This window comes from Onychomys torridus, chromosome 4, assembly GCF_903995425.1.
Source record: "Onychomys torridus chromosome 4, mOncTor1.1, whole genome shotgun sequence".
NCBI lineage: Eukaryota > Metazoa > Chordata > Mammalia > Rodentia > Cricetidae > Onychomys > Onychomys torridus.
The window spans coordinates 145,131,015-145,143,204 of NC_050446.1; the positions used below are offsets into that span (position 1 = coordinate 145,131,015).

A 12,190-nucleotide genomic window follows, 5' to 3' on the forward strand; every position below is an offset into this window, starting at 1 on the left:
GCTACAAAGACAGCTTTTTACCAATTTAGCTAATTTTAGCCCTCAGAGCAAATTCAAAGTAAACTAGTTGCCTCTGCAAATGATTGCACAAGGACAGATTCCCAGGTGTCTGTTTAACCAAGGTCAGGCACAAAACAACTTTAGTAGACGTAACAACTCTCTGCAGCAATTGACTTTCTGCACGTACTCCTAAACCTCAGTTTTATGATTCAAGGCTCAAGGTTCATCCAAATTACTGTTTATTGTTTAGGTCCTGAATTTCAGTGTCACTCTCCGCCCGGAAACATTAGGCTCTGGATGCCTACATGCCTTGTTACTTTGCTTTACAGACTGCCTGTCAGGGACCCGGCTGACAGCCAAGCATTGCCATAGCTACAGTCAACGTGACATTCAGGCCTGGGAGAGGCCATGCGATCTCTCATGTGTAGCCAGAACGGCTCTGTTTCTTACTGTTTACTCAAGTAATGCTGTGTGACCCTGGTTATGTAATTACTTCTTGTCCAGAGTTTGTTCTGTAAGTAGCAGTAAGGAGTGAGTGAGTGAGTGATCGAGAAGAGAAATGTAGCTGTAGGTGAAGAAATATAGCAGTGTAAGAAGAAGTGTGTGTAGAAGAGAGATGTGTTGAGAAAAGAGATGTGGCTGTTGAGAGATGTATGGATAGCAGAGAGCTATGCAGATGAAATGTATAGCTGTGTAGAAGAGATATGTAGAAAATGTGGCTATGTGGAGACAGATTTTCAGAAAGGGATATTTCAAGATGAAGTAAAGGAAAAAGTCACCATCAGAAAGCACGTGCTTCTTTTTATCCCCCTCAGATAGAAAGAGTGTAGCCCTCGCTGCGTTTGTGGTTTTCTTTTTTTTTTTGTTTTTTTGTTTTTTTTTTTTTTTGCATACCCTGGGTGCTGCCTGGAGGCTGGCCCCTCAAAGGCAGATTTATATGTGTATCCATGTGTGTGTGTGTACAGAGGTCCAGGAGGCCAGGGAGGATATCAGATACCCCCTGTTAGTAGAGCTTCCCATGGTTGTGAGCCACTTGATAGGAATTCTGGGAGCTGAACTTGAATCCTCTGGGAGAACAGCAAGTGTTCTTAACTTCCGCTGTTTTGGACCTTGCTCTATAGAGGAGGCTGCTCTTGAACTCACAGAGATCCACCTGCCTCTGCCTCCCTAGCGCTGGGATTACAGGTGTGCACCACCACCCAGCTCCAAGTGTTTCTTTATTGTTGCTTTTTTACTTTTGTGATTCTGGGGATTGAGCCCCATGGGGCTCCACCACAAAGCTCTACCACTGGCTCTGATTTCTATTTTCTTTTTTATTAGCATCAAGCATTTTGGTAAGCTTGTTGAGGAATTTTTCCTTAAGGCTCCTTTAAACAAACTTAGACAGGTCTAACATTTCGGTCCCCTGATGGTGTGCTGCCTCTGTGGTCAGCTTCAGTTCGTTCTGTGATTGGTGATCTTCAGACTGTGCTCCGAGGCTGCGTCTGATTTTCATCGTCCTGTTTAACTCCATTTGGAGAGCTAGGGGTGTTGGTGGAGGTAGAAGCTCAGGCTCCCCTTTGGCCTTTGTTAATTCCTAGGACTCTGGGTCTCCCTGGGCAGAGGAAGGTAGCATTACTATTATGTGGAAGTTCCCACCCCTGTTAGGTCTCTTAAGATCTTTACCTGTTTTATTTATTTGTTTGTTTATTTTTGTTTTTTTGAGACAGAGTTTTTCTGTGTAGCTTTAGTGGTTTTCCTAGAACTCACTTTGTAGCCCAGGCTGACTTCGGACTCACAGAGATCCACCTTCCTCTGCCTCTTGAGTGCTGGGATTGAAGGTGTGCACCACCACCACCACCACCACCACCACCACCACCCGGCACCTGTTCTCTTTTAATTGGCTTCTCCTGGAACTTCTAGATGCTGGGTTCTTAATTTCTATGTTGGGGTTGTACTAAAGAATAAAACCCAGTAGCCCCGCCCCTGAGTCCCCAGGTTGGCTGTCCTGTGCCTTCTGTCCACAGACATTTGAAGCATCTAATCTACTTATTCTTTTTTTTTTTTTTTAAGATTTATTTATTTATTATTTATACAGAAGAGGGCACCAGATCTCATTGCAGATGATTGTGAGTCACCGTGTGGGTGCTGGGAATTGAACTAAGGACCTCTGGAAGAGCAGTCGGTGCTGTTAACCTCTGAGCCATCTCTCCAGCCCCTGCTTATTCTTTATTAATAGAAATCATGAGTCAGATATCAGGGTAAGAGCCTGAATGATCAAAGAAGCGATGGAGATCTTTTCTCAGCCCCACTTTACTACTTCCTATCTGTCTTCAGTCCTTTTGGCCAGCTAATGGCTAGCTCTGCCCTCTGACTCAGAGCAAACTTTATTGTCAGAGTACAATCAAGATATCACAAAACAGACATTTTTCTTAAAATAACAAACTTCTAGTTGTACTTCATAGGAAGAATGGGGCAAAGCCTAGACTTTTCCCATCATCTCAGGCATCTTCTAGGCATTTTTAATAGTTCATGTGCCTAATAATTATTTCTTATCAAGTAAAACTTTGTTATAGTTAGAGTTTTCCTACCTGGCCCAGAGTCAGGACAAATCTCTCTCATCTGCCAGGCCCATAGATGCTCAGAACCAACCAAGTAAACACACAGAAACTTATATTGCTTACAAACTGCATGGCCATGGCAGGCTTCTTGCTATCTAGTTCTTATATCTTAAATTAATCCATTTCTATTCATCTATACTTTGCCACTTGGTTTGTGGCTTACCTGTGCCTTACATCTCCCTTGTCATGGCAGTGGCTTGCAGCGTCTCCCAACCCCAGCCTTCCACCTCCCAGAATTCTCTTCTCTCTTGTCCCACCTACACTTCCTGCCTGGCCACTGGCCAAACAGCATTTTATTTATACAGAGCAATATCCACAGCACTTTGTGCTATTTAGTATTGAGTATATCAGTATAAGATACTGAAATGTATTTTTTTAAAACAAAACAGGTTATTTTGCCTATGCTAGTGACTTGCTGTCTTCTCTGCCTAGGTAGGAGCAAACACTATGGATAACCCCTTGTTGAAGTACAGTGCAAAGGATTACTTCTTCAAGGCAGCACTCTGTCACTTTATAGTGGATGAGCTGAATGCCAAGGTGAGAGCATGCTCGTTTCTGATGACTTACTTTACCCTTGAGAAGAAATGCTTTGTTGTTCTTGATGTCTTTTCATACAAGTCTTACGAGCTGTGACAACAGCTCAGTTGATAACACACTTAACTCACAAACCTGTAGACCCGAGTTTACATGCCCAGCACCCATGTAAAAGCCAGATGCAGTGGCTCACATCTCTCATTCCTGCATTGAGGAGGAGGGAAGAGATAAGTGGGTCCCTGAAGCTTGCTGGCCAGCCAGTCGAGCCAAGTGGTGAACTTCAGGTTCAAGGAGATGTCCCATCTCAAAAAAGAAGGTGGAGGATGATTGAGACAGACCATTGATACTGACCTCTGGCCTCCACATATACACACTTATGTGCGTATGCACTCTCCCTAACATGCTTGGGCACACAGCCACATGAATACATACTCACCCTGCCCCAACACATACAAGTAAAAGTAATAGTTCTTCCATGATGTGTGAGTGTGAATCTTTTGACAGCAGCCGTGCTGGCCTCTTCGAGTTTCCTTTAGTGGTTGCTTTAAATAGAATGGGGAACTAAGAGAGGGACAGTAAAACTAATGTCCTCTGTCCCTCTTTACATTTGTTTGTTATTTATTTTTGTGGGAGGGAGAGCATGTGACAATATCACAGCCGACATGTGGAAGCTAGAGAACACCTTTTAGGAGTTAGGCTTCTTTCCCCATCCAGGATCCATGGGTCAAACTCAATTCAGACATGGCGGCCAATGCCTTTACCTGCTAAACTACCATACTGGCCCTAATAGCCGTTGTTGTTGTTGTTGTTGAGACAGGGTCTCCCTATGTAGCTCAGGCAGTCCTAGATCTTACTGTGTGGGCCAGGATAACCTCGAACTCACAGAGATCCACCGGCCTCTGCCTCCCAAATGCTGAGATTAAAGGTGTGCGCCACCACACCCAGCTTCCAAGTCCTCTTTGAAAAGAAAAATGGCCAGGCAGTGGTGGTGCACACCTTTAACTCCGGCACTCAGGAGGCAGAGCCAGGCAGATCTCTGTGAGTTCGAGGCCAGCCTGGTCTACAGAGTGAGATCCAAGACAGGCACCAAAACTACACAGAAAAACCCTGTCTCAAAAACAACAACAACAAAAAGTACACAAACAAGCTCAGAGGTGGAATTAGAATAGAATGAAGATCGAAGCTGCAAATTAAGATGACAGCTAGAAAGCAAGACTGACCAGGCGCCCTTGGCACTGGCCATCTAGAGTTCAAAGAGTCACAAAGAAAAACTGCCCTAGAGTCCCTCCTACCCTATGGGTATTTGGCATTTGGAAAGTGTGAAGGAAGGTCTCTGTTTAGTAGACAAATGTAGATCCTGGCATGAATTAGATTTTATTCAGTTTTTTCTCTTGGGTAACCCAACTAAAATCTAAAAATTATTTTAGAAATTTTATTGTCAATTGAAATTGAATATCCAAATAAATAGGTGCCCTGTGTTATGATGTGGAGTTTAACATGATATTTCTCCAACAGTTAAATGGGATGAAATAAATGTTTGGATAAATTGGACATTGACAACCTCCCTAGTTGACTAAGTTTCACACTGACCAGTTGTTTCCTTCCTCAGCTTGCTCTTGAGAAGTACGAGGAAATGTTCCCGGCATTTACTGACTCCAGAGAATGTAAATTATTGAAAGTAAGTACTGAAGCAACTTTGAAGACAGACACCTTACTGTCAGATGATGGCACTTAAGTGAGACTGCTGATGGGTGGAGTTTTAGTAATTTTTCTGAGGGTGTATTGGTTACTGGACTTATTGCTGTAATGAAATAACCCAACAATAGGCAACTTAAAAGAGGAAGTATGTTTTGGCTACAGTTTGATGGAAGAGTCCATCATGGCACCAGGAACATAATGTGTCTGCTCACAAAGCATCTTCAGTGAGTAAGCAGAGAGAAATGAATGCTGGTGCCCCGCTTGCTCTTCCCTTTTACTCAGTCCAGGACTGGAGGTGGTGGGTCTTCCTTCTTTAGCTAAACCTATCTAGAAACACCCCAGATGTGTTTGATAGTGACTCTAAACTGGGTCAAGTTGACAGTGAAGACAAGCCATCACGTGGGTACCTCAGACTTGGCTTTTTCATTGTTGATATTCATATGTTAAGAGGGTTAAACTGTTTAACACTGTTCCAAAGTAGGCAGAATTGAAATAGCAGCATAAAGCTAGACCTTTTTCTTGAGTAATTCTTATATTTGGCTATATCCTGCTTTGTGAGATACTAGGAACTTCAGGTCATGAGATACCAAGATGATTTGTGTTTAAAGTTTTCCTTCAGAAACAGGACTTTTCTAGCTTAAAGCATTTTCTTGATTTTTTTTCTTTTTAATGCCACCAGAAACTTCTAGAAGCTCATGAAGAACAGAACAGTGAAGCTTACACTGAAGCGGTAAGTTACACCTTCAGGAAGTGTTGCATTTTTAAAGGTTTACAGTATAAAAATTCCTTTTTCTTTACATTTCATAAATTCTGAACATTTATTTGAATGTGGTTCTACTTGCTCGTATTTTTTTTAAGATGTCTTACATGTCCCACAAACTACTTCCATTAAGGAAGGGTTTGTGAGATGGCTCTGTGGGTTGGAACATTTGTTTCTCTACCACTGAGCTAAATCCCCAACCCCCATTTGTTTCTGTTGTAGAGGTCCAGAGTTGGGTTCCCAGCACCCCACAGCTCATAACCACCTGTGATGCCAGTTCCAGAAGACCCCGAGCCCTCTTCTGACCTCTATGGGCACCTGACACATACATTGTGTACATACATTCATACACATAAAATTAGTAAATCTAAAAAAAAAATATTTAGTTCCATTAACCCATCACCATGCAGAAGTTCTCGTTGTGTTGAGCCCTGATTCTTGATTTCCACTGAGAACTAACTTAGCTGTGATGTTTCTTCAGAAACATGTGACCGAGTTGTAACATGTTGTTTTGATGGTTAGAAAACAGTCAGTGTAAAGAAGGGCTTGTGGTTAAAACTAAAGTATCAAAACTGGGCCTTTGGTGTACTTTGGCGTATTTGTGATATAGATTACTTTCTTTGTACTTGTCTTTTTAGTTTTAGTTTTTGTTTAATCTGTTGCGGTCTTGTGTTCAGAGTCAAAGCAGCTTTCACCAATGTCACTCACTGTCTTTCTTTGCATGCGCTGAAATCCATCAAGGGAATTCTGTTCCCCATTCCTAATTATTTGATTGTGTGTTTTCATGGTCAGTAAATAATAGTTTTTTTTTTTTTTAGATTTATTTATTATGTATACAATGTTATGCCTGCATGTATGCCTGCAGGCCAGAAGAGGGCACCAGACCTCATTACAGATGGTTGTGAGCCACCATGTGGGTGCTGGGAATTGAACTCAGGACCTCTGGAAGATCAGTCAGTGCTCTTAACCACTAAGCCATCTCTCTAGCCCCCTCCTTTCTAATTCTTATGCCATGCCCACTGCCCTCTATCCTATAGAATTTACCTTTCCATTTATAATAGCTTTTGTGGATTTTTGCCATATACATATTCACATCCAGAAAAAAAAATTAAATGCACAGGCTTATGGCATAAAGGAAAAGGAAAATGTTTTTGAAGGGTGTTTTTTGTTTGTTGGTTGGCTTGGCTTTCTCTGTGCAATAGTCCTGACTATCCTGGAACTCACTCTGAAGACCATACTGGCCTTAAACTCACAGAGATCTGCCTGCCTCTGCCTCCCAAGTCCTGGGATTAAAGACATGCGCCACTACCACCTAGCTAGGAAAACTGTTTTTAGTGAGGAAAGTTATAAATTAGAATGAGTAATTTCTAATCAAAGTCAGTGGTTTATTTCAGTAACATCTTCAAACAGCATAGTTCACTATCATCTTGTGTTTTCAATGTGTTTTGGGGTATAATTCCTATTCTTCACTCCTTGAACCAGGTGAAGGAGTTTGACTCAATATCACGCTTGGATCAGTGGCTGACCACCATGTTGCTTCGAATCAAGAAGTCCATCCAAGGGGATGGAGAAGGAGATGGAGACCTCAAGTGAAATGCTGACATCTTTGTGGCATGCAGCTCATTCCTTTTTAAGTTTTGTCTTCAGGCAAAGCGATCTTTCTGGGATGCCCATTTAATGACTTAATTTTGTTGTAAATAACCCACACAATTTATGTATTGTTTCATCTCGCCATGTCTGTGTTACTGTGAGAATGGGAGGCTTCTACTCTGTTGGTGGTTAAGATAACCGAAGTATATAATGCTTATCAGAATCCTCATAGTTTTCTGAGACGTACTGCCGAATTCCTGTTCTTCTGATATTTTCAGGGCCCATGTTCAATGTTGCCATGTGCTTTTTTCCTAAACTCTAGTACTCGACCCAGTTTTATAGATGCTTTGCAAAGACGTTGTGTATTGGTATTGGATGGACCCTTTATACAAGTAGCTTAGTTTAGGATGGTTATTAGGAATCAGTTTATAATTGAGTAGGAACTGTCTAGCTTTCTTTTATAGTTATTTTGATGGTGCTAGTGATGAATTCATTTGCTTTTATTTTGCCCCATATGCTCACACATACATGGCAAACACTGAGAATAGCTGGGATCTGTTGGCATCCCTTGCATTATAATGGGAAGGAACTTGCTGGCAGGTCCTGTGGTCTTGTTTCTTGTATAGATGGATGTCAGGGTGGATTTCATTGATTTTTTTTTTTTTTTTTTTTAACGTACACACAAAGCCTATGAGGAATGGATGTTTCCCCTTTTCGAGAATGGATGTTTTCCCACTTTTAGTTGTAATGGAAGTCCCTTCTTCATATTTTCATAAAAACATTTTAAGTGGCATCTCCTGTTCTCACATTTATACACTCCTCACATTATCTTCTGGACCATGGTCACACCAAGCTTGAGCAGAGCTGGATAGAAGATTCCAGCTGAAGCTTGAGAATGTGTGTGGTTAAGTGTCTATTTGTTGGACATGGTGGTTAAGTGGGGGCTAGTGTGGCTTAAGAATGTATGTTATATCTGGTTGGATAAGAACCTAACCTGTGTCTGATGGTCCCTGGTTTTTTTCCTTAACTGGTGGTGTGATTTCACTTGTGTGTATGAACTCTGTTGTCCCATTTGCTTTATATAAGATGTATGCTCTGTTATTTCAGATTTTGACACTCCCTGCTACTTTATATGCTGACACAGAACTGTAGACATGGCCTTGCTTCCTGAGTCTCCTGTGCATATTTGTATGCTAAGATGATTTGTGCTTGAAGAGCATGTGTTACTAGAGATACTTCGTAGTTTTAATGTGCAGCTACCATGTGACAGACAATGAAACTCCTGATTAATCAGGTTTGAAATGGCACTGGAATGGTGTTTTCATCTTTGGACGGCCCTAGAGTAGGGTCGGTGGTTCTTCCCGTGTCAGGCCCAGAGCTAAAAGAGGAGAGTTTGAGGACAGATAAGAAAGTCAGATCTTTCAGAAGTGAAAGGAAGTAGCAGGATGGGGCTAGATACATGGTTCCTGCTCTTCCTGGGGGCCCAAGTTTGATGCCCAGCATCCATGTTGGGTGGCTCAAAACCACCTGTTACTCCAGTTCCCCCAGGAGTTCTGGTACCTTCTTCTGCCCTCAATAAGCACATGCATACAGATAAATGAATATATACATACATGTAGGCAAAACACTCATATGTAAAATAATAATCTTTTAAATATTAAAGAAAAAATTAGGAGATGAAGTTGAAATTGGTCCCACTAGGACAGGTGGTCGGTGTCTATCAAGCATTGTGAAGACTCTCTAGCCCTGTCATGGTAGTAATGGTGTGTGTGTGCAGGATGCTCAAAGGCCTCTGTATGTCTGGAAAAGAAAGAATGTGCCCTAGAATCTGATGAGGATTCATTTTCCCTTCAATGCTTTTTGGGGTTTCTGAACGATAGCTGACTGTACCAAAGGTAAAATTTGCACTCAAGCCTAGTTGACCCTTCTTGACTCCATTATACTCTCTCGTGAGTGATTGGGGCTGGAGAGATACCTTGTTTATTCTCCCAGCGGACCTGTGTTAAGTCCCAGCAACCAAATGGGGGCTCACAGCTGTCTGTAAACTCCAGTCCTAAGGGATCGATCCTCTTCTCGCCTCCACAGGCACCAGGCATGCATGTGGTGCACAGATGTACATGTAGACAAAACACGCATACACTTAAAAATGTTTTTTAAAACTCTGGTTTATAGAAAAGTGAGTTATTGCTTTATTCATAACCAACTACAGGCAGCCTTCCTTGGAAGTGAGGCGTGTAAATGGCTCTAAGTCAGTTACAGCAAGAGAGCATCTGAACACTGGCCAGTCTCTGTATCTGCCCTCACTAATTCAGTCTTCTGGTGTGACCGTTTAACCACATGTTCCTGTAAGACACTTAGGTTTAGCTTTCATCACGATTGCCTAACATACCTATCTAGGGAAGTGTTGGGTTTTTAAATTAGTGTTTATATTTTTTCAGTTATTTGCTTTTACTGAAGTGCTCATCAAGTATCATGAACACTTGTAATCCTATAGTATTTAAGAGGTTAAAGTTAGAGGATTGGTTTTGAGGCCAGCCTGGGTTACCCAGTGAATTCCAGGCCAGCCTAGGTTACAATGTGCTGTGGATGACTAATTTATAAAGTGCTGATTGGCCAGTAGTCAGGCAGGAAGTATAGGCAGGACAAGGAGAGAGAATTCTGGGAAGAAGAAGGCTGAGTCAGGGAGACACTGCCAGCTGCAGCCATGAAAAGCAAGATGTAAAGTACCGGTAAGCCACGAGCCACATGGCAACATATACATTAATAGAAACGGGTTAAATTATGATATAAGAACTAGATAGCAAGAAGCTTGAGCCACTAGGCCAAACAGTTTAAATGATATGAGTGTCTGTTTATTTGGGTCTGAGTGGCTGCGGGCCCAGGCAGGACTGGAGAAAACTCAAGCTACAACAATGTGAGACTTTATCTCGAAAAATAAACCAAAAAAAAAAAAAAAAAGAAAAGAAAGAAAGAAAGGAAAGGCTGAGTGAGATCAGCCAGCACTTGGGAGACTGAGGCAGGAAGAGCATAATTTCCAGAATAAACTGGAATACACATCTTAGCAAGGTCATCTAAGAACAGACCTGGCAGAAGGTAAAAGAACGAGGAAAACGTGTGGACAGTAGTATGCGAACCTACTTCCTCCACTATCCTGTGGACACAGGGCAGGGCATTGTCTCAAGATGCCTAGGCTTCAGCTTTCAAGGTTTCTAGATTATTATGAACAAAACCAGTGATCATTTGTTGTAGTTCTCATACTTGAGAGCATCTGGGGATAGTTCATAGTTATGTCAGTTGAAAAGCTTTGCTTTTGTTGCAACATTTTTATAGCTTGTGTGAATTCCTTTTTTATTTAATGACACAAAACAGTATTTTTGCACAGTTGTAACCATGTGTGGTGGTGTCACTATAACCAAAGTATATGCACCAGCCCTTGTGCATTTATTGTTCCCTCTGGTGTTGTGCACTTAAAAATGTCCAAATACAAACCTTTGTGACTGTGGAGGATCTGGCTGGCAGCACAGCATGCCCGTGATCTGCCTGCTGCAGTGTGAGCTGTGACCAGTACCAGGCCCTGTGAAGGCCTGAGTTGCTCAGGCAAGGGAGTATATTATAAAAACTAACCATGTAATAATAAATCTACTTTAGCTGAAAAAATGTTTTATGTGAACTTGTACAGTAAATAAAGTGGAAATTATCAGTAATGGTTTGACTGGTCTTTGCTAGCTAAATTGACTCTGGCCAGAACTAGTTGCTTTGAAAATGTTCCCATCAGATAGTTTACGGCACTGACATTACCGATGTTAGGCTTTTTGTGCCTTGCTCACCTGATGGTCCTGCTGGCTGAGGTTTAGAAGGTAACCCTGGTGTCCTCTCTTGCTGCCAGTGGCTGCGAAGCTTGTCTCTTCCCTTCCTTGAGTCCATCGAGCTTTACAGTCACTCACAAGGCAGACAGAAGAGTGGCTGCTGGAAACAGTTGCGTTCTGGGAGGGACCTGGAAGCTCAATGTCCCCCTTCCCTGAAAAGGACATATGTGGCCTTCTTAATTTTGTAAGCAGATGTCTCCACAGGAACTATAGTTGCCCTTGGAGGTGGGAAGTACAGACCCTTGCCTGTAAAAGAGGCACAGAACTTTGCCAGCGCTAAAGCAGATCCCCAACTTAAAGTGAACGTGCAGCTGGCCATCAGAAATTGGTCGCTGCAGGTCTGGCCACCCCAGTGTCTTGCTTGGTTTCCTTACTCGGAAGGAAGTCAGAGCCTGGCTTCATTAGCTTGTACAAATGGCCAGAGTGAACAGCTGCAGTGGGGTAACATTAAACAAGCTAAACTTGTGACTGGAAACAAGGCTTGGTGATTAAAGAGGACAGGCCCCTCTTTCAGAGGACCCTGGCTGGATTCACAGCATGTACATGGTGGCTCGCAACTGTCTGTCTAATTCCCATTCCAGGGTGTCTGATGCCTCCTCCAGTACCAGGTGTGCACACAGTACACAGACATACAAATGTGCAGGCAAAATACCCGTACACATAAAATCTTTAGAAAATTAAATTATAATCTACAGTCCTGTTTAGATCACTACTAACAGCAGAAATCCAAAGGTTCTCACTACTTCCTGGTCCACTTTTTAAACTACTACAGAAAACTTTAGTAAATCCAAAGGCTGAGGAACCCTCTGGACTTTGGACTATGTTGTGACACAGAATGGTTGGAATGGCACCAGATCGCCTCTTCAGTAACCCTAACTGATGCTCTGAGAGTAGTGTGCTGTCAGAACACATTTGGGACCAACTCACTGAAGGCAGTCTTGCTTTCTCACAGAGTAACTTCTTTGATCGATAGGAAGACACCACAAAGTGGTAATAACTCCAAGGTTTATGTCCTTAGGGATCACCTTCCTCTCTTGGGAAGAGACATAAACCTTTACAGTAAAGTGGTCACTCGATGCCTGCTGTGACTTCAACACTGGCCACTGCTGAGCAGGGGGCCATTCTGCTATCTGCCACTGTGG

The 12,190-nt window shown here is 42.4% G+C and overlaps 1 protein-coding gene across 2 annotated transcripts in view; it reads left to right on the forward strand.

Moving 5' to 3' along the window:
- Napb (NSF attachment protein beta) overlaps window positions 1-9,830 on the forward strand; it is a 46,905-nt gene extending 37,075 nt beyond the window's left edge. For both annotated transcript variants that reach the window (XM_036185068.1, XM_036185069.1), the window contains 4 exons: window positions 3,033-3,137; window positions 4,744-4,812; window positions 5,512-5,562; window positions 7,075-9,830. In XM_036185068.1, coding sequence (XP_036040961.1) covers window positions 3,033-3,137; window positions 4,744-4,812; window positions 5,512-5,562; window positions 7,075-7,185 — 336 coding nt within the window. In that variant the 3' untranslated portion in view covers window positions 7,186-9,830. The remainder of the gene's footprint in view (window positions 1-3,032; window positions 3,138-4,743; window positions 4,813-5,511; window positions 5,563-7,074) is intronic.
- Window positions 9,831-12,190: the final 2,360 nt, after the last annotated feature.